The following is a 26,509-nucleotide window of genomic DNA, read 5'->3' as shown; positions in this document are numbered from 1 at the left end:
AATCAGTAGGCCTACATCTAGAGAAAGCCAATAAAACATTTGAAATAAGCCACTGGTCAGAAAGACAGAGAAATTACTTTTATTTGGGCAAGAGGCTTGACAGTACAAAAAAGATGCAAATCGCAGAGGCATAATAAAATCATTCAAATTCAAGTAAAAACAGTCATTTGAATGCATGAGGTTTTATTTGAGGTTTAGTGGTGATACACAGCAATAGGGTTTGACACCGCTGTGCAGTCGCAAACAGCTCATGTAAAACAGTTCTCAATCATCCATTTGCTGTGATATATAATAGGTGATATTCAAGGACTGACCATTTCATATGAATTCTGAATTTAATCCATCACTAACAGTCCACACCCTATTGATTACTAACTAAAAGTTAGATAAAAATAGGCAACAAAAATAGCATGTAAAAACCGTTGACAATTGGGTATGGAATACATTAGGCCAAGGCCCTTCCCTGTTCTATCAACCCCAATAGCAAATAGCTAAAGAGGAACTGTTGACTTGTTGTGGTATGAATCCAGAGGTCCATAACAAGATCAATAGAAATGTCAAACACACAAACTGAGTGTGGAGATGGTGGAAGAACATGACAGGGTCATGTTTAATGGGCACAGGGTTGCATGACGTTGCAAACAACAACATACAGAATGTACAAAACTATGGAATCACTTCTATACACATTCCAATATTTTGATATGCAGCACTGTGCCCACAAAACATGCCCCTAGTCTGCAGGTTGGGGAGAGGGGGGGTGCCCTTCTACAGAGATGTTATTGGGAGGGCTGGCTGGCTGGGCGTTCCTCTGGGGCAGGCTCAGCTGAAGCAGGGGGGTCTGCAGGGGGTCCGGTGCTGCTCTCGGATGGGGCGGTGCTGTCACTGGTGCCCTCGTCCGTGATGCTCTCCACCGGCGGGCCGTGCTGCTTCTCTGCAGCAGGGGTCAGCGTGCCCTCCTCAGCCTCTGGCTGGGTCTCAGATGTCTCTGATGCAGGTGTCTCTTCTGAAGGAAAGAAGGAAAGTGTGTAGGTCAGGGGTCTTTGTGTAGATCATAATGATCATTGATCACAATGGTCAGTCTGAATGCCACAACAGTTAACATGTTTTCCCAACAACATGTTACGGCAATAAAAGCACTACATGTATCATGCTTTTTCTTACTCCAAACAGCAAGTTCCTGAAATAACAATCGAGAAAATGCTTTAACCATAGCAGCCCCCCCCATCTGTAGTTAGTGTGATGTTGGTATGACTGACCTGTCTCCATAGGGATTGGCTTGTCCTGGTCCTCCTTGGTCTCTGTGGTTGGTGGGATGGTGTTCTGCTCAGTGTTGGGCAGTGTAGACGAAGCGGAGGCTGCTGCCGCCTGTTGCTGCTCCTGGGCAGCCTTCTCTGCCTGCTCCGCCGCTTCCTTCTCCCTCTCCTCCGCCCGCCGCCTAGCAGCCTCCTCTGCCGCAGCTATCTCTGCTGCCAGCTTCTCCATGTCTACCTCCACCTTCTGACCGCACAGCTGCAAGCACAAACAAACACATCTAGTTTCAGACACTACAGGTTTGAGCAGTTATGACAAATCATACTTTTGTACAACACACCAGAGCTACAAAGACAAACAAACTTCAAAAGTCACAGCTACAGACAGTGGCACAGAATACAAACCTAACATCACACAGCACGGCTGCTGATACAAGTTAACAAATTAACTTCACTGGTACAAAAAAACTAAGGCTATCAGCTGTTGCACTTTGTATGAGGTGATTCTCACTGGACACTGGGGGCACATACCCGTTTGAGCTCACTGTTGAAGGAGTCTGTAGTCTCCAGGAATCTCCTCTTCTTGTCCTGGTGACGGTCCTCTATTTGCAGCAGTTCTGCTTCCAGCTTCCTCTGTGGAAAGGAACACGACAGTGTCAAACCAGACTATTAGGTGATTCCAGTCCAGTGTGTTTTCCACTAGCTTTGCTTACCTGGTGCACCATGAGGGACTGGACCTGGCGCTTAAGGACTTGCATGCGTGCAGTGGTGACGACAGAGCGCACATCTGGCACCACGATCTCACTGAGGATGTCACTGATGAGCCGGTGGTTCCTCTGGAAGCGAGCAGTGGCCGTGTGCTTCATGGAGAACCCATCGTCAAAGTCTACGGGAAGGAGAGACACACGTTTGCTTTCATTACACACAATATAGCTAAACAAAAAAGTTACATGAGATACAGCATTTCTAGTCCCCGGGTCATTACCATCTGGGTCTTCAGCAGGCTGGATGCTCATGTAAGGTTCTCCCTTCTCGATGCGGGTCTGCCGCTGTCTGCTCTCCTCCTCCAGAGCCGCCTCGGCACGGTTCTTGGCGTTGATGTAGGCCAGGTAAGCCGGTGAGTTGTGGTAGGCCTTCAGGGAGTCGTTGTACTCAATCTATAGAGAGGCAGTAGATATACAATCACAGTGAAAAACACAGTAATGGACAATCATACTGGACTCATTTACCCCAGGCAAAATAGCTAGGGTATTGCAGAACTGCAAACTGTCATTCACTCACCTTTTCCGCTTCATATTCGTTCAAGTAGTCCTGCTTCTCCTCTTCAGTGAGGTCCCTCCACATGCCACCAATAATCTTTCCAATCTCCCATAACTTCAGATCCGGATTGGAGGCTTTGACTTGGTCCCAGACCTGGCAAAAAGGAGGCACCATGGTCAAAACAGAGCAGCAACTAAGCGGGAAAATGTATGTAAATACACAACAGGAGGAAACAGAGGGAGAGAAAGATTTGATTTGGAGGAGACAAAGGGAAAGCAAGCACAACAGGTCACACAGAAAGAAGGACAGACAGAATCAACAATGAAGACAGGTGTTGAAGAGGAGTGGATCCGGACGGTGGTGTAAAGCAGCTGTCTCCGACCTCCAATCCAGAGGGGGTAAGATGTGAGGAACATACCACCAGGGGTCATCAACAGGGGGGTTCCCGGCCATCCAGACGGTTGGCTGGGTGACCCCCTGTACAAGCAGTAAAAGTAGACACCGTGGGTGTCTTACCTTCCTGCTTACCTTCCGGCTGTACCGCATGTAGGGCATCAGCGGCTTGTCTGGCGGTTTGGGTGGCTTGGGAACAGTGATTCCTGAGGAATTCTGGGAAAGAGAGCCCAACAAAAGATCAACAGGTCAAACCAATGCACATAGTTATACAGAAAACAACACTAACATAACACTTATTTACCACTATGAAAAAGGGGCACAACTGAAAATCTGCTTTAAGTGAAGCTTTTAAGGAGACTCATTCCAAAATGTTGCACCTTCTTTTTTGGATAGTATTTCATGCATAGCTGGTATGTAGAGGACAAATGATTGCCCTCTCAGTGTTGAATATTAGAGGGCTGTAAGTCAAATGAAAGCATCTATCAGTTTTGGCTGCCCTGTGATTAAACACCAACCAGTATGAACCTCTGACATGCCAAGTCATGAGCCTTGGATGGACGGGGCAACATGCTGCTGCTCCCTAGCAGGCTGTACAAGCAGGGGAGGGGCATGTCAGAGAGGCAACCGCTCTAACATGATTTGATACGTTTGCATCAAGAGGAGTGGGACAAGATGAGGGGAGCTGGTGACACTTCTAACAAACAATCACGTGGTTGGTGGGTCATAAAGTTGAGCATCACATCAGTTGGGAGTAAGATGATCGTGAATGTTTTACAGAAGATTATAGGATGACTTTGGGGAAACTACTGACCTCACTTGACCATCAGCTGTTTTTGTTGTACCTTTTATCCCCCAAAAAATAAATATTTTCTGCATGTTAATGTTTTTGTTTGTTTTTTCACTCTTCTAGTATTGTACCAAACACTTTTGAATGGCGGTTATGGATCAGATGATGCTTCATTTCTCTTTTCTCCCAATTATCCTTGTCTCAATCAGGGAATAGCCAGCCTTACTCCTTGGGCTCTAGCCCTGGATGGCATTGGTCCTACCATTACCCTGTTGTTGCTGCCGGTATTCCCTCCCAGCCTGTAGTTGTTGTAGGCCAGATGGCTGTATGGGTTGTACCCCACAAACCCAGGGGTGTTGGGCACTTGCTGATGGAGACAAATGAGACAAAACACAAATGAGAAATGACACAAACAAAGGGGAGGGACCAAAAAAAATGAAAAGGAGAGTTTTGGGGGGGTAATGATTTGCATAGCATAGTCATGCAAAAGCAGCCATCTTGAAAACAAAGTTACGCATATGGTCATTGGCTTGTTTTGTCATAGGAGCATCTCAAAAGAAAAATAAAGAGGGAGGTAAAAGCTGGTAACTGGCCAGTTTTACTTCCATCTATTGATGTTCAAAATGTATAGCAGCATGTGATTTACAGTACCAGTCAAAAAAAAGTTTGGACACCTACTCATTCCAGGGTTTTTCTTTATTTGTTACCATTTTCTACATTGTAGAATAATAGTGAAGACATCAAAACTATGAAATAACACATGGAATCATGTAGTAACCAAAAAAGTGTTAAACAAATCAAAATATATATTTGAGATTCTTCAAAGTAGCCACCCTTTGCCTTGATGACAGCTTTGCACACTATTGGCATTCTCTCAACCAGCTTCATGAGGTAGTCACCTGGAATGCATTTCGATTAACAGGTGTGCCTTGTTAAAAGTTAATTTGTGGAATTTCTTTCCTTCTTAATGCGTTTGAGCCAATCAGTTGTGTTGTGACAAGGTAGGGGTGGTATACAGAAGATAGCCCTATTTGGTAAAAGACCAAGTCCATATTATGGCAAGAACAGCTCAATAAGCAAAGAGAAATGACAGTCCATCATTACTTTAAGACATGAAGGTCAGTCAATCAGGAACATTTCAAGAAGTGCAGTCACAAAAACCATCAAGATCTATGATGAAACTGGCTCTCTCATTAGGACCGCCACAGGAAAGGAAACACAGCGTTACCTCTGCTGCAGAGGATAAGTTCATTAGAGTTAACTGCACCTCAGATTGCAGCCCAAATAAATGCTTCACATAGTTCTGATCTCAACATCAACTGTTCAGAAGAGACTGCGTGAAATCAGGCCTTCATGGTCAAATTGCTGCAAAGAAACCACTACTAAATGACACCAATAATAAACAGAGACTTGCTTGAGCCAAGAAACACGAGCAATGGACATTAGACCGGTGGAAATCTGTCCTTTGGTCTGATGAGTCCAAATTTGAGATGTTTGGTTCCAACCGCTGTGTCTTTGTGAGAGGCAGAGTAGGTGAACAGATGATCTCTGCATGTCTGGTTCCCACCGTGAAGCATGGAGGAGGTGTGATGGTGCTTTGCTGGTGACACTGTCGTGATTTATTTAGAATTCAAGGCACACTTAACCAGCATGGCTACCACAGCATTCTGCAGCGATACGCCATCCCATCTGGTTTGCGCTTAGTGGGACCATCATTTGTTTTTCAACAGGACAATGACCCAACACACCTCCAGGCTGTGTAAGGGGGATTTTACCAAGAAGGAGAGTGATGGTGTGCTGCATCAGATGACCTAGCCTCCACAATCACCCGACCTCAACCCAATAAGATGGTTTGGGATGAGTTGGACCAGAGTGAAGGAAAAGCAGCCAACAAGTGCTCAGCATGTGGGAACTCCTTCAAGACTGTTGGAAAAGCATTCCAGGTGAAGCTGGTTGAGAGAATGCCAAGAGTGTGCAAAGCTGTCATCAAGGCAAAGGGTGGCTACTTTGAAGAATCTCAAATATATTTTGATTTGTTTAACACTTTTTTGGTTACACATGATTCAATTTGTGTTATTTCATAGTTTTGATGTGTTCACTATTATTCTACAATATAGAAAATAGTAAAAATCCTTGAATGAAAGGGGGTGTCCAAACTTTTGAATGGTCCTGTAGATGAAGGGAGAATATTTTTGTCTGAGCCACATGCTTGCAAATGTGTTCACAGAACAGCCTGAGCTAATATGTATGTGATGTCCTGCAGCCCAACTGTACATTACTGACCTAATGTTGTTGATTGTATAGAAGACCCACTCCCCCTGGCATTTGGAGAAAATGGGAGGACTGGTGTTGGATGGTGTGTGATACTTACAGTTGTAGGGGCTGGGGTGGGGGGAGGTGCATATGATGGCCTTTCTGTGTAAAATAAAAGTGAAGACCATTCAAACATACAAAACAAAAAGTGTAAATTGGACTCCCTGTATCAATTAAGTTCTATAATGCTTTTAACGTTTAACCTTTATCTAAACCTACATGTCAGTTCTTTCGGTCCCATGTACTCATGAATAACAGTTTTTACAATACAGGGCACAGATTTCTTTAAACTGGTGAAAATCCACAACCAATGTCGCTTTTTAGTCTGTTTGTACGCTTGAGGGGAGGATTCACCATGCAGTATTTTCATTTGGTCCCTCTTCATTTTTTTGGGGTCATTTAGCAGATACTCTTATCTAGAGCAACTTACTGGAGCATTAGGGTTAAGTGCCTTGCTTAAAGGCACATCAATAGATTTTTCACCTAGTCAGCGCAGGTATTTTAACCAGCGACCTTTCTGTTACTGGCCCAAGGCTCTTAACCGCTAGGCTATCTGCCGCCCCAATTCAAAACAAATTGACATAAATATCTCCTTACTTGACATCTTCGCTGAGGGATTGTGGATTTCAAGCTATTCTCGTCATTGGCGCTGTAATAAAAACATTGAGCTTGTTATAGGCAAATAATAATAACAATGCCAAAAATGGCTAGTGCTGCCCAGTGCCAGATATTAACAGATTATGGCATGTTGGAAGCATGCTGAACTCTAAAGACAGTGGGATTCACACTGTTGTTGGCTCCATGAATACAATGTAAGCTGCATACAAAACATGGTGTAATTTCTTTAAAATATGAAATAACCTACTTTAAAGCACTTTCTATACCGAAAGACTAGCTCTCGTCCATGCATGCGGCTCGTCAGATCCGACGTAAACTCATGGACCAGATCTAGTGGCGGTATAGAAAATGCTCAAAAATTACTTTATTTCGTATTTGGGATAAATGGCACCCTACGAATACAGAAAAAAGTTATCCAGAACCCTAGTAACATCTCTACTTTCATAAATTAAGAAAGTATAGTGAAGCTTGTCATGAACGCAGAGCCTCATACTGATCCAAGTAAGTTATCATTAGTTGTCATCGCGGCGATGTGAACAGAGCAAACTAGCAACTGGAAGGAGGCGGTAGACCGTGTTGAAACTGGCCTATCAATTTTATTTTGTTTCTGTCAAAATTGCGTCAGGCGTATAACACTTAGATTGAATTATTAACCAATTGCAATGCTACGATACTAGTACTTGACTAGAGACAGATGCAAATACGAGATGCCAGTGTGTGAGAGAATCTAGCCGACAATGCCAATGATGACGCAATGGTTGGAAAAGGGCGAGGAGTGGCTGTTAGTACTAAAACAGAGCTAGCCGCATAGCCCGAGAGCTAGTAGCTAGTTAACTATTTACAAACGATGGACGCTAACGTTAGTTCAACATCCAAACTAGCCAGCAAACAAAGCTACAAAACACAGCCAGTTAGCTAATCTAGGAAGCCGAGTTAATGTTAATAGCTAACAGTTAGCTAGCTCTGAAACCCTTCTCCATATGTAGGGTTTTCAGCGGTTACATTCGCCCACATTTGGCTCCATGTGAACTACAATTCCGACGCTGTGTTTGAACGTTCAGAAAAGTCAATAGCCACTCCTTGAAACCAATTTTCGAAACATATGCTGATATGCCCCTTATCTTTCATATGAGTGAGAAATAATCTTTCAAATACAAAATACACTTACTGTAACAGTATTGCACAGATCCATAAATTGTATGTTTCTCCAGTTGAAGAACTACACTTCCTTCCCAGTTACGCTTACATAGAGGTTCGAAGCAAGCTAGATAGCTAATTAGAACAGGTGGCCGCCTATGTTTTCCGTCTGGCTTCCGTAAACAAGAGATGGATTGGAGATTTGGCCTTGTGGGAACACTAACCCTATAAAAGAGGTGTGTAGTAATTTAATATTTTATTCTTTGAAAAGTATTTCAAGCGATGGGTGTTACTGCTTAGAGCAAGCGTCGGGGCTCTTAACAAAACCTCCCCTAGTCAGAAGATATCGTTAACATGCGCTAAAGCAGTTAGCGTCTGAATGGGGTCACAGTTAGCTAGCTAACGTTAGCTAAGCCTTGCCTGCAAGTAAATACATATATTATTTATTTAGTTTGAATGGAAATACAATTATATTAAGTTGTGAAATTATCTCCACATCCATCTGACCTTTTGGAAAAGTAAAATGCAAAACTAGGGAAAGGATATACACTTGAAAATGAACTCACCCCGAGCTCCTTTCTTTGTTCCCTCAACAGCGCGTCTGTTATTTTTTTCGCTGGTTAGCGAAAGGACTATTTCGTAGAACACGCCGTCTACTGTTTCGGAGAGGTACAGCCGTTCTGCAACCAGTGAGTTAATGTGCTTTATCTTTGCTTACCGCTAGGTGGTTGCAGAACACCGCCACTAATTTTATACAAATAAAATAAAATGTATTGGTCACATACACATGGTTAACAGATGTTATTGCGAGTCTAGCGAAATACTTTTGCTTCTAGTTCCGACAGTGCAGCAATATCTAGCAAGTAACATCTAACAGTTCCACAACAAAAACCTAATACACACAAATCTAAGTAAAGGAATGGAATTAGAATATAGAAATATATGGATGAGCAATGTCATTATCAGAGTGGCATAGGCTAAGATGCAATAGATAGTATAGAATACAGTATATATATATGAGATGGTTAATGTGACTAGTGTGACTAGTGTTAAAGTGGCCAGTGATTTTCAAGTCTGTATGTAGGCAGTAGCCTCTCTGTGCTAGTGATGGCTGTTTAACAGTCTGATGGCCTTAAAATAGAATACGTTTTTCAGTCTCTCAGTCCCAGCTTTGATGCACCTGTACTGACATTGCCTTCTGGATGATAGCGGGGTGAACAGGCAGTGGCTCGGGTGGTAGTTGTCCTTGATTATCTTCAAACTGCTTTTAGGTATTGCATGGCTGCCTTTGGTCATGGGTTGAGCAAAGATAAGACAAAACTGAACTTAGGTCAGCTCTCCATCCCATACTATTATTGTTGAAGTTGAAGCACAGACAGACACCTTCATCTGATTGTCCTCCCCTCCTCAAGATGTTTCAACCAAATGTTCCACCGAACACATAAAAAGGGTATGCTTGAGATTCGAGCTCAGTTAAAGTTATTTAGCCTTTATAAAGCCCTGTAACTTAGTAAAGTACAGTTTAAGTTCACTTGTATAACAGCACCACTTCTTGACCAAATTGAGGGCGAGATGTGTGGGAGTACGTCCCCAGAGCTTCCATGTTGCTGTGAGTGACCTGGATATGTATTAGCCTTCTCCGTTTTATTCAAAGGATTGCTGCTAGAGTGCATCCCCAGAAAGAAGCAGACAGACTGGGGTAAGCCCTAATAATGAAGGGGAGCTTTTCTCCAGAAGACCAGACATCTAGGCTGAACCTCTCGTGTATGTGTTTACCAACACCAAGGCGCAAAATGTCCCCATGCGTGTTTACTTAGGTCTTTTTACATTCTCACTGTCCTGTGAGCTTAATGAAGATGCCATATTTCTGAGTACTATATTATGTTTCTGCTCAAGGTTTGAATGGTGCCACTTTTGTGTGTGTGTGTGATGAGTCTGTGGAAGAAGGGGAACTGGGATTTGTCTCCACTTGACATGGTTGCACAGAGACAGACGGATGCTGTCAGATGTTGAAAAATTAATTTCCAATATGGAGTGTCCTTTCCCAGGGGTCTTAAACCTCCTTTCCCACTTCTCCATTCTGGCTAGACTGTATTGAGAGAATGTGCTGTTCTTACTCTGTCTGTACTTTTTCAAACTGCTCCAAAAGGAAACATCCCCCAAGAACATAGCAGAGAGCAGAATGCAACACTTTTTTCAATGGTTCTGTGCTTATTTTTCAAGCCAGCAGCTGCATCATAGTCTCTCATCAATATTTCATTTATTTTCAGTCAATCATGAAACCACCAGTATCCTTCAGGATTGTCAAGTCGTTAAAACATAGCTTTATGATGAGGACTTGAAACCGTAGTACAAAATATACTAAAATGTAGGCCTACTTGCAGTGTATAGAACTAATATGGTCCAAAGATAGCGACAAGATATGACTTGAACATAAATATGAATTATGAATATCTCTGTATGAGATTAATATATCTGTTGTCTGAGGAATGCCATAGTGACCATGAACACCAATCACCTGCACACAGACATGCATGTTGAAGAATAATGAATATTAATTTCCGGAGGCACAGATGGTGTAGTAAAATAGGTTGCTAGGTAACGCTAGCTGACCGAAGCTGGGGCTCCTGCAGATAATATATCTGATGAATGCCTATAAGATTTCTCTTTGAGAGAGAACATATACACTGAACAAAAATATAAACACAACATGCAACAATTTCAGATATTTGACTGAGTTACAGTTTATTTTAGGAAATCAGTCAATTGAAATAAATGTATTAGGCCCTAATCTATGGATTTTACATGACTGGGAATACATATATGCTAGTTAGTCACAGATACCTTAGAAAAAAAGGTAGGGGCATGGATCAGAAAACCAGTCAGTATCTGGTGTGACCACCATTTGCCTCATGCAGCGCGGCACATCTCCTTCGCATAGAGTTGATCAGGCTGTTGATTGTGGCCTGTGGAATGTTGTCCCACTCCTCTTCAATGGCTGTGCAAAGTTGCTGGATATTGGCGGGAACTGGAACACGCAGTCCTACACGTCAATCCCAAACATCCCAAACATGCTCAATGGGTGACATGTCTGGTGAGTATGCAGGCCATGGAAGAACTGGGACATTTTCAGCTTCCAGGAATTGTGTAGAGATCCTCGCGACATGGGGCCGTGCATTATCATGCTGAAACATGAGGTGATGGCGGCGGACAATGGGCCTCAGGATCTCGTCACGGTATCTCTTTATTCAAATTGCCATTGATAAAATGCAATTGTGTTCATTGTCCGTAGCTTTACCTACTGGGACATAATCCCACCGCCACCATGGAGGACTCTGTTCACAACGTTGACATCCACGCTCGCCCACTCAACGCCATACACAGTGTCTGCCATCTGCCCGGTACAGTTGAAACCCGCGATTCATCCGTGAAGAGCACACTTCTCCAGCGTGCCAGTGGCCATCAAAGGTGAGCATTTGCCCACTGAAGTCGGTTACGACGCCGAACTGCAGTCAGGTCAAGACCCTGGTGAGTACGAGCATGCAGATGAGCTTCCCTGAGACAGTTTCTGACAGTTTGTGCAGAAATTCTTCGGTTGTGCAAACTCACAGTTTCATGGGGCTGTTTGGGTGGCTGGTCTCAGACGATTCCGCAGGTGAAGAAGCCGGATGTGGAGGTCCTGGGCTGACGTGGTTGCACGTGGTCTGCGGTTGTGAGGCCGGTTGGACGTACTGCCAAATTCTCTAAAACATCGTTGGAGGCGGCTTATGGTAGAGAAATGAACATTAAATTCTGTGGCAACAGCTCTGGTGGACATTCCTGCAGTCAGAATGCCAATTGCACGCTCCTTCAAAACTTGAGGCATCTGTGGCATTGTGTTATGTGACAAAATTGCACATTTTAGAGTGGCCTTTTATTGTCCCCAGCACAAGGTGCACCTGTGTAATGATCATGCTGTTTAATCAGCTTCTTGATATGCCACACCTGTCAAGTGGATGGATTATCTTGGCAAAGTAGAAAAGCAGTTTTTTATATCTTTAGGCAAAGTGGTATTATCATACAGAAACAGTACATGTGTGATCTTTTGTTTAGACAAAGACTTCAGCCACCCAAACCATGGACTGTCTCTCTGCTACCGTCCAGCAAGCGGTACCAGAGAATCGGATCTTGGACCAATAGGCTCAGGGACTGATCTATCCCCAACAATAAGACAGTTGAATAGCTAACCAATGGCTACCCGGACTATCTGCACTGCACTCTCACAGGGCTTGATCCACACACTCACACTGACACTCTCACACTAACTTACACACACACATAACACACACATACACACGCATACTGACACCATACACACGCACACACACATGTACACATACACTCAGAAAAAAAGGTGCTAAGTAAACCATATAGGGTTCTTCAGTTTGTCCCCATAGGGGGATCCTTTTTGGTGCTGGGTAGAACACTTTGCAGATGGTTCTACCTAGAACCCTCTATGTGGGGTTCTTCAAAGAACCCCCTGTATATGGTTCTACCTAGAACCCTCTATGAACGGTTCCACCAACCTTATTAACCTTTAAAATTAAATGATTAATGCAATACTTTACATATCATAAGGCCTTTCTTTGAGGGCCTAGTTATACCCCAACAGTGGTGTTAGGAAACTCCTGGTTTACAGGCCACATCAGCCCTGCAAGTCACATTATGCTGGCTTGCAAAGTGATGTGTTATTCCTATTGGAATCCAGCCAGTTAGGATATCCAACAGGTGGAATTGTTAAATCACCTGCAACCTGCATTCAGAATGACTGCCAGGGTAGGGAAGATTGAGTACTGGGACTACCTTAATCATCTAAACTTGAACAACCATCTCAATAAATCAAATTACTAATAGATTGGATTAGTTTAGAAAACTGTATGTTATTTATCTTTGTGTAGCATGAAATTAATCAACCAATCAATGTACATGAAAAACACAGATAACAGTAAAACAAACAATTCTTAAAATCTCTCTGCAATAGAGCATGCTGGGAAATATTATATATGGTTATATGTAGAACCCTTCTTGCCTTCCAAAAAATCATCAAATAACCCTGTCTTCCAAAAACGGTTATCAGGATGTTAAAGGTTCTAGGTAGAACCCTTTGCCTTACAAATAACCCTTGTCTTCCAAAAAGGGTTCTTCAGATCAAAATGGTTCTTAGTAGAACCCTATCCCTCCACAAAGAACCCTTTTGGAACCATTTTTTCTAAGAGTGTACAGTCATCGTATACGTAAGCTGCTGCTACTTCCGTTTTTTACTCTTATTATTATTTATCCTGATGCCTAGTCACTTTACCCCTGCCTACATGTACAATGCCTTCAGAAAGGATTCACACCCCTTGACCTTTTCCACATTGAGATTCTGTGTCACTGATATACACACAATACCCCATAATGTCAAAGTGGAATTATGTTTTCATACATTTTTACAAATTAATAAAAAATGAACAGCTGAAATATCTTCAGTATAAGTATTCAACTCCTTTGTTATGGCAAACCTAAATAAGTTCAGGAGTAAACAGTGGCTTAACAAGTCACATAATAAGTCGCATGGACTCAGTGTGCAATAATAGTGTTTATCATGATTTTTGAATGACAACCCCATCTCTGTACCCCACACATACAATTATCTGTAAGGTCCCCCAGTCGAGCAGTGAATTTCAAGCACAGATTCAACCAAAGATCATGGAGGTTTTCCGATGCCTCGCAAAGAAGGGCACCTATTTACATTTACATTTACATCATTTAGCAGACGCTCTTATCCAGAGCGACTTACAAATTGGTGCATTCACCTTATAACCAGTGGGATAACCACTTTACAATATGTTTTTTATTTATTTTCTTCATTCTTTGGGGTGGGGTAAGGGGGTTAGAATGATTACTTTATCCTATCCCAGGTATTCCTTAAAGAGGTGGGGTTTCAAGTGTCTCCGGAAGGTGGTGAGTGACTCCGCTGTCCTGGCGTCGTGAGGGAGCTCGTTCCACCACTGGGGTGCCAGAGCAGCGAACAGTTTTGACTGGGCTGAGCAGGCCAGAGGTGGATGAATGCAATGCCCTCGTTTGGGTGTAGGGACTGATCAGAGCCTGAAGGTACGGAGGTGCCGTTCCCCTCACAGCTCCATAGGCAAGCACCATGGTCTTGTAGCAGATGCGAGCTTCAACTGGAAGCCAGTGGAGTGTGCGGAGGAGCGGGGTGACGTGAGAGAACTTGGGAAGGTTGAACACCAGACGGGCTGTGGCATTCTGGATGAGTTGTAGGGGTTTAATGGCACAGGCAGGGAGCCCAGCCAACAGCGAGTTGCAGTAATCCAGACGGGAGATGACAAGTGCCTGGATTAGGACCTGTGCCGCTTCCTGTGTAAGGCAGGGTCGTACTCTCCGAATGTTGTAGAGCATGAACCTGCAGGATCGGGTCACCGCCTTGATGTTAGCGGAGAATGACAGGGTGTTGTCCAGGGTCACGCCAAGGCTCTTCGCACTCTGGGAGGAGGACACAACGGAGTTGTCAACTGTGATGGCGAGATCATGGAACGGGCAGTCCTTCCCCGGGAGGAAGAGCAGCTCCGTCTTGCCGAGGTTCAGCTTGAGGTGGTGATACGTCATCCACACTGATATGTCTGCCAGACATGCAGAGATGCGATTCGCCACCTGGTTATCAGAAGGGGGAAAGGATAAGATTAGTTGTGTGTCGTCTGCGTAGCAATGATAGAGGATATGACAGAGCCAAGTGACTTGGTGTATAGCGAGAATAGGAGAGGGCCTAGAACTGAGCCCTGGGGGACACCAGTGGTGAGAGCACGTGGTGCGGGGACAGATTCTCGCCACGCCACTTGGTAGGACCGACCGGTCAGGTAGGACGCAATCCAAGAGTGAGCCGCGCCGGAGATGCCCAACTCGGAGAGGGTGGAGAGGAGGATCTGATGGTTTACAGTATCAAAGGCAGCAGACAGGTCTAGAAGGACAAGAGCAGAGGAGAGAGAGTTAGCTTTAGCAGTGTGGAGAGCCTCCGTGACACTGAGAAGAGCAGTCTCAGTTGAATGACCAGTCTTGAAACCTGACTGGTTTGGATCAAGAAGGTCATTCTGAGAGAGATAGCAAGAGAGTTGGCTAAAGACGGCACGCTCAAGAGTTTTGGAGAGAAAAGAAAGAAGGGATACTGGTCTGTAGTTGTTGACATCAGAGGGATCGAGTGTTGGTTTTTTGAGAAGGGGTGCAACTCTCGCTCTCTTGAAGACGGAAGGGACATAGCCAGCGGTCAAGGATGAGTTGATGAGCGAGGTGAGGTAAGGGAGAAGGTCACCGGAGATGGTCTGGAGAAGAGAGGAGGGGTTAGGGTCAAGCGGGCAGGTTGTTGGGCGGCCGGCCGTCACAAGTCGCAAGATTTCATCTGGAGAGAGAGGGGAGAAAGAAGTCAAAGCATAGGGTAGGGCAGAGTGAGCAGGACCAGCAGTGTCATTTGACTTAACAAACGAGGATCGGATGTCGTCAACCTTCTTTTCAAAATGGTTGATGAAGTCATCCACAGAGAGGGAGGAGGGGGGGAGGGGGAGGAGGATTCAGCAGGGAGGAGAAGGTGGCAAAGAGCTTCCTAGGGTTAGAGGCAGATGCTTGGAATTTAGAGTGGTAGAAAGTGGCTTTAGCAGCAGAAACAGATGAACAAAATATAGAGAGGAGGGAGTGAAAAGATGACAGGTCCGCAGGGCTGCCCGTAGCCCTGTTCTGTGAGCTCGCAATGAGTCGACAAGCCACGGAGCAGGAGGGGAGGACCGAGCCGGCCGGGAGGATAGGGGACATAGAGAGTCAAAGGATGCAGAAAGGGAGGAGAGGAGGGTTGAGGAGGCAGAATCAGGAGATTGGAGGGAGAAGGATTGAGCAGAGGGAAGAGATGATAGGATTGAAGAGGAGAGAGTAGCGGGAGAGAGAGAGCGAAGGTTGCGACGGCGCATTACCATCTGAGTAGGGGCAGAGTGAGTAGTGTTGGAGGAGAGCGAGAGAGAAAAGGATACAAAGTAGTGGTCGGAGACTTGGAGGGGAGTTGCAGTGAGATTAGTAGAAGAACAGCATCTAGTAAAGATGAGGTCAAGCGTATTGCCTGCCTTGTGAGTAGGGGGGGACGGTGAGAGGGTGAGGTCAAAAGAGGAGAGGAGTGGAAAGAAGGAGGCAGAGAAAAAATGAGTCAAAGGTAGACGTAGGGAGGTGGAAGTCACCCAGAACTGTGAGGGGTGAGCCATCCTCAGGAAAGGAACTTATCAAGGCGTCAAGCTCATTGATGAACTCTCCAAGGGAACCTGGAGGGCGATAAATGACAAATGGCTGGCTAAATATTGGTAAATGGCACAAAAAAAAAGCAGACATTGAATATCCCTTTGAGCATGGTGAAGTTATTAATTACACTTTTGATGGTGTATCAATACACCCAGTCACTATAAAGAAACTGGCGTCCTTCCCAACTCAGTTGCCGGAGAGGAATGAAACCGCTCAGGGAGTTCTCCATGAGGCCAATGGGGATTTTAAAATAGTTACAGAGTTTAATGGCTGTAATAGGAGAAAACTGAGGATGGATCAATAATATTGTAGTTACTCATCAATACTAACCTAAATGACAGAGTGAAAAGAAGGAAGCCTGTACAGAATACAAATATTCCAAAACATGCATCCTGTTTGTAATAAGGCACTAAAGTAATACTGTAAGAAATGTGGCAAAGAAATTATCTTGTTGTCCTGAATACAAAGCATCACTGACTACCACTCTTCGTATTTTCAAGCATGGTGTTGGCTGTATCATGTTATGGGTATGCTTGTTATCGGCAAGGACTAAGGAGTTTTTTTTAGGGTTAAAATAAACTGAATAGAGTTAAGCACAGGCAAAATCCTAGAGGAAAACCTGGTTCAGTCGGCTTTCCAACTGACACTGTGTCACGGATCCCCCCGGTACTGCTGCTCATTCCGTTCACCAGCTCCGGAGGTCTACGTCACCGGTCTTCAAGGCGTCACTGACCTGGATCATTACCACCAACCCCGGACTGTCTTGTCTCATTACGCACACCTGGTTCCCATTTCCCCTGATTAGTATGTGTATATATGTGCCCTCTGTTCCCCATTGTCCTTGTCGATTATTGTCCCATGTCCATTGGTCTCATGAGTACCGTGTATTGTGCTCTTGTTATTACGGGTCTCGTCCCGTGTATTGTTTAGAGGTTTACACCTCACTCTTTTGTTTGGGTTACATCCCTGTGCTATATAAAACTCAGCAAAAAAAGAAACGTCCTCTCACTGTGAACTGCGTTTATTTTCAGCAAACTTAACATGTGTAAATACTTGTATGAACATAACAAGATTCAACAACTGAGACATAAACTGAACAAGTTCCACAGACATGTGACTAACAGAAATGGAATAATGTGTCCCTGAACAAAGGGGGTGGGGGGGTCAAAATCAAAAGTAACAGTCAGTTTTTGGTGTGGCCACCAGCTGCATTAAGTGCTGCAGTGCATCTCCTCCTCATGGACTGCACCAGATTTGCCAGTTCTTGCTGTGAGATGTTACCCCACTCTTCCACCAAGGCACCTGCAAGTTCCCGGACATTTCTGGGGGGAATGGCCCTAACCCTCACCCTCCGATCCAACAGGGCCCAGACATGCTCAATGGGATTGAGATCCCGGCTTTTCGCTGGCCATAGCAGAACACTGACATTCCTGTCTTGCAGGAAATAACGCACAGAACAAGCAGTATGGCTGGTGGCATTGTCATGCTGGAGGGTCATGTCAGGATGAGCTTGCAGGAAGGGTACCACATGAGGGAGGAGGATGTCTTCCCTGTAACGCACAGCATTGAGATTGCCTGCAATGACAACAAGCTCAGTCCAATGATGCTGTGACACACCGCCCCAGACCATGACGGACCCTCCACCTCCAAATCGATCCCGCTCCAGAGTACAGGCCTCGGTATAACGCTCATTTCTTTGATGATAAACCCGAATCCGACCATCACCCCTGGTGAGACAAAACCGTGACTCGTCAGTGAAGATCACTTTTTGCCAGTCCTGTCTGGTCCAGCGACGGTGGGTTTGTGCCCATAGACGACGTTGTTGCCGGTGATGTCTGGTGAGGACCTGCCTTACAACAGGCCTACAAGCCCTCAGTCCAGCCTCTCTCAGCCTATTGCGGACAGTCTGAGCACGTTCCTGGTGTAACTCGGGCAGTTGTTGTTGCCATCCTGTACCTGTCACGCAGGTGTGATGTTCGGATGTGCCGATCCTGTGCAGGTGTTGTTACACGTGGTCTGCCAATGCGAGGACGATCAGCTGTCCGTCCTGTCTCCCTGTAGCGCTGTCTTAGGCGTCTCACAGTACGGGCATTGCAATTTATTGCCCTGGCCACATCTGCAGTCCTCATGCCTCCTTGCAGCATGCCTAAGGCACGTTCACGCAGATGAGCAGGGACCCTGGGCATATTTATTTTTGTGTTTTTCAGAGACAGTAGAAAGGCCTCTTTTGTGTCCTACGTTTTCATAACTGCACCGTTCCACAGGTGCATGTTCATTAATTGTTTATGGTTCATTGAACAAGCATGGGAAACAGTGTTTAAACCCTTTACAATGAAGATCTGTGAAGTTATTTGGATTTTTACGAATTATCTTTGAAAGACAGGGTCCTGAAAAAGGGCTATTTCTTTTTTTTGCTGAGTTTATATATACGTGTTTGTTTTGGGCTTCGTCCCCGTCGTTTTTCATGACGTACCTTGTGTTGGGTGGAGTAATAAATACCCCTAATACGTATTCCTGCGCCTGTCTTCTAATCATTATACAACGTGACACACTGGGAGACAAATTCACCTTTCAGCCACACAATAACCTAAAACACTAGGCCAATTATACACTGGAGTTGCTTACCAAGACGACATTGAATGTTCCTGAGTGGCCTAGTTAAAGTTGACTTAAATTGGCTTGAAAATCTATGGCAAGACTTGAAAATGGCTGTCTAGCAATGACCAACAACCAGAGCTTGAAGAATTGTAAAAAGATTAAAGGGCAAATATTGTACAATCCAGGTGTGCAAAGCTTATAGAGACTTACCCAGAAAGACTCACAGCTGTAATCGTTCCCAAAGGTGATTCTAACATGTATTGAGTGAGTTGAATACTTAGTGTTTTATTTTCCATTTAATTAAAAAGAAAAATTATTATTTCCCTTCCACTTTTACATTAGAGTATTTTGTTTAGATTGTTGACAAAAAAATGACAATTCAATCCATTTAAATCCTACTTTGTAACACAACAAAATGTGTAAAAAGTCAAGGGGTGTGAACACTTTCTGAAGGCACTGTACATACCTACAGTGAGGGAAAAAAGTATTTGATCCCCTGCTGATTTTGTACGTTTGCCCACTGACAAATAAATGATCAGTCTATAATTTTAATGGTAGGTTTATTTGAACAGTGAGAGAAAGAATAACAACAAAAAAATCCAGAAAAACGCATGTCAAATGTTATAAATTGATTTGCATTTTAATGAGGGAAATAAGTATTTGACCCCCTCTCAATCAGAAAGATTTCTGGTTCCCAGGTGTCTTTTATACAGGTAACGAGCTGAGATTAGGAGCACACTCTTAAAGGGAGTGCTCCTAAACTCAGCTTGTTACCTGTATAAAAGACACCTGTCCACAGAAGCAATCAATCAATCAGATTCCAAACTCTCCACCATGGCCAAGACCAAAGAGCTCTCCAAGGATGTCAGGGACAAGATTGTAGACCTACACATGTCTGGAATGGGCTACAAGGCCATTGCCAAGCAGCTTGGTGAGAAGGTGACAACAGTTGGTGCGATTATTCGCAAATGGAAGAAACACAAAAGACTGTTAATCTCCCTCGGCCTGGGGCTCCATGCAAGATCTCACCTCGTGGAGTTGCAATGATCATGAGAACGGTGAGGAATCAGCCCAGAACTACACGGGAGGATCTTGTCAATGATCTCAAGGCAGCTGGGACCATAGTCACCAAGAAAACAACTGGTAACACACTACGCCGTGAAGGACTGAAATCCTGCAGCGCCCGCAAGGTCCCCCTGCTCAAGAAAGCACATATACAGGCCCGTCTGAAGTTTGCCAATGAATATCTGAATGATTCAGAGGAGAACTGGGTGAAAGTGTTGTGGTCAGATGAGACCAAAATCGAGCTCTTTGGCATCAACTCAACTCGCCGTGTTTGGAGGAGGAGGAATGCTGCCTATGACCCCAAGAACACCATCCCCACCGTCAAACATGGAGGTGGAAACATTATGCTTTGGGGGTGTTTTTCTGCTAAGGGGACAGGACAACTTCACCGCATCAAAGGGACGATGGACGGGGCCATGTACCGTCAATTCTTGGGTGAGAACCTCCTTCCCTCAGCCAGGGCATTGAAAATGGGTTGTGGATGGGTATTCCAGCATGACAATGACCCAAAACACACGGCCAAGGCAACAAAGGAGTGGCTCAAGAAGAAGCACATTAAGGTCCTGGAGTGGCCTAGCCAGTCTCCAGACCTTAATCCCATAGAAAATCTGTGGAGGGGAGCTGAAGGTTCGAGTTGCCAAACGTCAGCCTCGAAAACCTTAATGACTTGGAGAAGATCTGCAAAGAGGAGTGGGACAAAATCCCTCCTGAGATGTGTGCAAACCTGGTGGCCAACTACAAGAAACGTCTGACCTCTGTGATTGCCAACAAGGGTTTTGCCACCAAGTACTAAGTCATGTTTTGCAGAGGGGTCAAATACTTATTTCCCTCATTAAAATGCAAATAAATGTATAACATTTTTGACATTCGCTTTTCTGGATTTTGTTGTTGTTATTCTGTCTCTCACTGTTCAAATAAACCTACCATTTAAAATTATAGACTGATCATGTCTTTGTCAGTGGGCAAACGTACAAAATCAGCAGGGGATCAAATACTTTTTTCCCTCACTGTACCTCAGCTACCTCGTACCCCTGCACATTGATATAGTATATTGGTGTACTTATACTGTACTTAAATTCATTCTTGTGTTTTATTTCTCGTGTTTTTAGCTTCTAATTTTACTCTGCATCGGTGGGAAAGAGCTTGTTAGTAAGCATATCACTGTAAGGTCTACACCTGTTGTTGTATTTGTTTCGTTGCCACAAAACTTATTTAATGAGAAATACATTGCCCAGGAGAGAGCGCGCACACACGCACAGTCATGTACACACACGCGCACGCACACACACACACAAAAACCCACATTGCCTGTAATGCCATACACAGCTCTGAATCGAAAATGAGGATAAATAATTGATAAGGGACGTCTTGTGACTGCTTAATAAATTTGCTGACAAATCATGTCCCATGCTCTATTCAGTGCTAGACAATATACAATTCTGAAATTTTGAAAATGTATGTACTCACTAACTGTAAGTCGCTCTGGATAAGAGCATCTGCTAAATGACTAAAATGTAAATGTAAATGTAAACAGCATATACTGTATAGGCCTTATGTAAAGTGTTATTTTATCTTTGATAATTCTCTGGAACATGTTTATTGGGCTGCTAACATTGAAATAAACAGAGTGAATGAACATTGTAAACAATTAAACAGAGAAAAGGCAAATGGACCAAAATGGCTAGAAAGGTTTTGCACATACAGTATAAAATAATGGATCTCCCAAGTGTTTCCTGACTATGTGTCCTGAACAGGAACATCTCTTGCCCTGGTGTTTTACTGGGGCCCAGAGTTTAGGTCACATGGTCAGGAAATGTTTCTGCATTTGTGACATTTATTCACACCTTTTGCTTGTGACATGATTATGTAGAAGCTTTCATCACCAGAAGAGCACCCTCTTATCAGATTCAGATTCTTAGCTTGTTGTTAGATCTGATGGAATGCTGTTGGTATCAAAACACATTATCGTTGTATCTGTGATTACATTTAGCTGATTTCAAGAAGTGTTGGTCCTTTGGGAACTCAAGTGAATCTGATGATGTCATAAAATAGGTCCTCATTGTCTCCACTGCAGAGGTCGGTAAACGGCTGAGCCTGCTGAATTTCCTTACAGCTCATTTCCATAAGCTCTGTAGAAGAATTCCATTTGTGCAGCCTTAAAAGGTACACTTTTGAATCTTTCCTTCTCTTACTTTGCAATCTCAAACATATTCAAAGAGTTTCAAAGCAGTCTCTCTGCTAATAATGTAGTCTTTCCACACTGAAATAAAGTATTGAGAATCAGGATCCCATATTTCGTTTTTATCCTGTTGTATGGTACAGTATGTTCATCTTCTTCTTACTTCAGAAGCCACTGGTTTACTGGAAAGAGAACAAAGAGATGTGGAGGTTAGAATGAACTGCTTGAACTGGAAACACAAAGAAAATGCTTGAGACTTAGAACCTACAAAGAACCTGTTAATTTTGAGGGACGAGGCAGTTCTCTACAGACATCTCAGAACTATAGAAGACTGAGCCAACATACACTCAGGCCAGTTTATTAGGTACACCCATCTAGTACTGGGTCAGACCCCACTATGCTTCCAGAACAGCCTGAATTCTTTGGGGCATGGAAACATTGATCAATTGGCATCAAGGGACCTAACGTGTGCCAGGAAAACAGTATATTGGATTTCTAAAAACACAAACCGGTTTCAGAATACAGTATGTGCAGTTTATATTATTATGACAAACTTCTTTCTCACTGTCTGTTTTTACCAATACCTGCATTTTACCATACCCGGAAAGTTTCAAGTATCTGTGTTAATTGAATAAAGCTCCTAAACACATACATTCACACACACCTCGATACTGGGGCCTCAGGGCACGGTTGTTGGGGCAGTCCCGGCCCTGCTTGCTGAAGTTGATGTTGGTGCGGATACAGCGCTGTAGGAGAGGCTGGGCGGGCCTCGTGTTGTCACTCATACTGAGGAATATCTTATACGGCTCATTCTGACTGAGCAGTCGCAGAGAATGCATCTAAAGAGATGGAGTGAGAGAAAGAGGGAAAGATGGACAGATAAGCTTTATGGTAAAGAATCTACACAGTCTCAAATACTGCCAACAATTGAGTAACTTCTGACTAACATGAGTTCATGTTATTATTGAGTCTATGATAGAGAGTGAGTTACCTGCATCTGTGTGACGTACACAGGTTTGTTCATGAGGATCCAAGTGGCTGTCTCAAAGCAGGGTGGGGTAGTCATGGAGCCTTCGTATGTTATAAAATGTGTAGTGTCTGGATATAGATCTGCTATGTTGAGCCCCATGAGTAAGAATGCATCATCTGGAGGTGGACCAAAACAGAGGTAATCAGATTCATACTGTACCATCCTCAACACTTTATACACTGTATTACAGAATAATAATAATAATACATTTAATTTTTATGCGCTTTTCATTACAGTGTTCTCTCAAAGCTCTACATAGGCAAAAATAATAATGATAATAAAATACAAATTACAATAAAAACATCATACATTTAGAATCAAGGCAGGAAATAGCAATAGTAGGCTAGTTGCTAAAATAACTTTCCAGATTAGGACTATAAGAAAGACAGTCTGTAGAAATGTGTTTAAAGACCCGTTTTAAAAGTTCAGATTGACGGAGCGGCTCTCAAATGGTCAGGGAGAGCATTCCATAGACGAGGGGCAAAGGAGCAGAAGGCTCCCCCATAGTACGGAGACGTGTCTTAGGGACCTGAAGCAGTGGTGAGTTGCTGGAGCGGAGAGCGCGAGGTGGCTCATTGATAGAAATGAGGTCGCTGATGTAGGTGGGAGTCAATCCATTCAAGGCTTTAAACACTAGGTTGAGGATTTTAAAGTAAATCCTATGGTCGACCGGTAGCCAGTGGAGTTCAGCAAGGATGGGGGTGATGTGGGCTGACTTCTTGGTCCTGGCAGGACTCTTCTGGAGAAGTTGTAGCCTCTGAAGTGATTTGGTTGAAAGGCCCCCGAACAGAGCATTGCCGTAGTTGATCCGGGAGAAGATGAAGGCATGGACGAGTGTCTCTGCATCTGGCTGGGAGAGCGATGGTTTGAGCCGGGCAATGTTTCTTAGATGGAAAAACTATGTTTTGCAGATATGTTTTATATGGGCATCAAAGGACCGAGAAGGATCAAACTTAACTCCCAGGTTAGAGATGACAGAGGACAGATGGATGACTTGACCGTCACTAGTAGGGCAGATGTTTCCAGCACTGGTGACCTGCTTGGGTGTCCCAATAAGCACAGCCTCAGTCTTGCTGCTGTTCAGCTGGAGGAAGTTATCTTTCATCCGTGCCTTGATATCATCTAGGCAGCTGCCAAGTTTTGCTAGGGCTGAGATGGTGTCCGGATTGATGTAAATATATACTTGGGTATCGTCAGTGCAGCAGTGGAAATTGATGTTATAGTCTCTGAGGATTTGGCTGAGAGGGAGCATGTAGATTAGGAATAGAATAGGCCTCAAAAAGGACCCCTGCGGGACACTGCATGTGACTGTAGACTCCTCCGATCTGGACTCTCCAATCGTGATGTATTGGAGGAGAACCAGTTCAGAGCATTTCCAGAGACTGCAGTGTGCTCTCTGAGATGCTGCAGGAGGATGTTGTGGTCAGCAGTGTCAAAAGAGCAGGAGGCTCTTGATCCAGATTCTGCAGCTATCAGTAGGTCATTGGTAACTTTCACCATAGGCTGTTTCGGTTCTGTGCAAGGACCGGAAACCACACTGGAAAACTTTGTTCAGCTGATTGGAAGACAGATGGGATTGAAGCTGGTTTGCATCCACGTTCTCCAGTACTTTTGATAGGAAGAGGTTGGAGATGGGTCTGTAGTTGGATAGGAAGTCCTGGTCAAGGTTGGGTTTCTTCAGTAAGGGGGTGACTGCAGCTGTTTTGAAGAATGATAGTACCTCCCCGGTCAGCAGGGACTTGTAATACAGTATAACACCCAATTATTATAGTAATGGGATACAAATAAAAGGATGATTAGTGATTTATTTAATGTAATTAGTTTAATTTAATGAAATTAATAAAAATTAAATTAACCAGACTTAATGAAGAGCATCAAACTGAAAGAAAAGAGAGTTTGGGTAGAGGCTGTTAATGATAACCATAGCAATGTTACAAAATTGTTGTCTTTAAAGAATGCCAATTTTCGATCAGCTTGGAGCATTCTGAAAGTGCAAACAGGAGATGAATCAAACATTTCTCAGGGTTGGGGGCGGTTTCTATTGTTACACATCTTATCTATTGAACCAGGAGGATCACATTGGCAATGTAGCTGATTCATTCAGTAGTTGGAATGAATTTCACTCAATCTCTGATTAAGTCAATCTCTGGCAACCTTCCAATTAGCCAAATGAATTCAGTTGCTAGATATTCTTTTTATGCCGGATCCAGAAATGGAACTGACTACTAGTCTTTTAGCCAGACATCTGTGACTACTGTAGATTTGACAATGTGTGTGCATAACCCACACATCTTAAATGGCTGAGGATGCTTACGTTTGTATGTTATTCTCGTGATGGTGTCTCTGTTCAACATGCGATTCAGGAATACATTTGGAGACTCAGATATCTGAGAGGGAAGAGATGTAAAGGAACATAAAATATTCAGCATACGCAGCACAGTCCCATGAAATTCTGAATAAAGACCACTGTCACTACAATAGACCACAGAGAAGGAGATTGTCTGCATCAAGCACAAACTGACCTTTATGAATATGGACACAATTGCTATGCCATTGGGGCTCTTGGCTGCCTCACTGTAGTTGGCATAGAGTTCCTGGTTGTAGTGTATAAGTTGCACCTGTAAGTGAGACGAGATAAAGACTAAACACAGTGAGCCCTTCATTTCCTGGTGTTAGACCATGTGAGATAGAAAGTGATTTTGTCTTGCACATGAAAGCATTATGTCAGATTAAACTAATTTTATCCATCCAACCAGCACTCGAAGATAAACTCAAGAAATTCAGGAATGTTTTGCTTTGACACTTATCTGCTCTGTAGTTTTCTAATTTAGAAAAGGATTCAGCTCTAATTATCTAGGCAGGCGCTTACTTTTGGCAACAGATCTTCCTCACTTAAAAATGGTGATTAAGGACTGGAAAATGTTAGCCAATTCTCATTTAAATCGTGACAGACAAACTCCGTATGGCACCTGATAAGTTTACTGCTTTTACTTTCTTGTCATTCTAATATCGCCCTCCTCCACTAAAAAAACCCACTGCCACTAAAAACTCACTGCCACTTGTCGGTCCAGCCTTCAATTACATTGTTAGGATGCAGATTGCTGTTGCTCTTCTACCCCACCCTTCAAAGGCCCTGTACATGAGATTAGTGGACTGAGTGATAGAGGTAGTTCAGCATATTTTATCATTATCCATTGTTTGAGAAAATCTTCCACACAAACAAGCCTTGGTAGGGCTGTGTAAAGCAGTGAAGCCTTAACTGTAATGCAAGTTTGATTGAATTGAGCCCTTAGTCAAATGAAAGCAGTGGATTGGGTTGTTTATAGACACAACAAAGATAAAGATAATCCCTCTCGGCTCATTGGCTCGTTCTCTCTCACCTCTGCAGGGAAGGTCTGTCCATTGAGCAGGTGCTCCGAGCCCTGGCTGTCCTCGCTGCCGAAGTGCAGGCGGATCTCCTCCAGCCGGTGACTGTAACCCAGAGGTCCACCGGAGATGTTCACCAGTTGAGCCTTGTCTGGCCGCAGTGACACGTGGCGCCCTGTGTTGTACATGGTGCCTCCCAT

General features: G+C 43.8%; 2 protein-coding genes and 1 long non-coding RNA gene across 8 annotated transcripts in view; 1 reads left to right on the top strand and 2 right to left on the bottom strand.

Annotated features, from left to right (window-relative positions):
- Positions 1-63: 63 nt before the first annotated feature.
- Positions 64-8,424, bottom strand: LOC121550877 (SWI/SNF-related matrix-associated actin-dependent regulator of chromatin subfamily E member 1). Of its 6 annotated transcripts, none has more exons than XM_041863271.2 (11): positions 8,331-8,424; positions 6,607-6,658; positions 6,068-6,111; positions 3,959-4,063; positions 3,030-3,122; positions 2,535-2,666; positions 2,239-2,410; positions 1,967-2,139; positions 1,785-1,886; positions 1,260-1,512; positions 64-1,006 (listed from the first exon to the last, which is right to left on the bottom strand). In XM_041863271.2, the coding sequence occupies exons 2-11, from the start codon at positions 6,611-6,613 to the stop codon at positions 780-782; spliced, it is 1,308 nt and encodes a 435-aa protein (XP_041719205.1). In that variant the 5' UTR covers positions 6,614-6,658; positions 8,331-8,424; the 3' UTR covers positions 64-779. The 6 variants fall into 6 exon arrangements, with proteins under 6 accessions (XP_041719205.1, XP_041719208.1, XP_041719207.1 ...); XM_041863274.2 differs by having other exon boundaries at positions 3,042-3,122; XM_041863273.2 differs by having other exon boundaries at positions 3,965-4,063; positions 8,331-8,423.
- LOC121550879 lies at positions 7,932-26,406 on the top strand. Its single transcript, XR_005996996.1, has 3 exons — positions 7,932-8,000; positions 8,361-8,453; positions 26,332-26,406. It is a non-coding gene; the product is annotated as an uncharacterized LOC121550879 (long non-coding RNA).
- The window catches only part of LOC121550878 (carbonic anhydrase-related protein 10), a 37,724-nt gene continuing 32,011 nt past the window's right edge, over positions 20,797-26,509 (bottom strand). The window contains exons 4-9 of the mRNA XM_041863280.1: positions 26,324-26,509; positions 25,466-25,561; positions 25,258-25,330; positions 22,905-23,059; positions 22,578-22,752; positions 20,797-22,095 (exon numbers count right to left, since the gene is read on the bottom strand). Coding sequence (XP_041719214.1) covers positions 22,073-22,095; positions 22,578-22,752; positions 22,905-23,059; positions 25,258-25,330; positions 25,466-25,561; positions 26,324-26,509 — 708 coding nt within the window. The 3' untranslated portion in view covers positions 20,797-22,072. The remainder of the gene's footprint in view (positions 22,096-22,577; positions 22,753-22,904; positions 23,060-25,257; positions 25,331-25,465; positions 25,562-26,323) is intronic.

The sequence above is a fragment of the Coregonus clupeaformis genome, chromosome 35, assembly GCF_020615455.1.
Source record: "Coregonus clupeaformis isolate EN_2021a chromosome 35, ASM2061545v1, whole genome shotgun sequence".
Taxonomy (NCBI): Eukaryota; Metazoa; Chordata; class Actinopteri; order Salmoniformes; family Salmonidae; genus Coregonus; species Coregonus clupeaformis.
The sequence above is the reverse complement of the archived record's forward strand: the minus strand, read 5'-3'. Positions and strand labels throughout refer to the sequence as shown.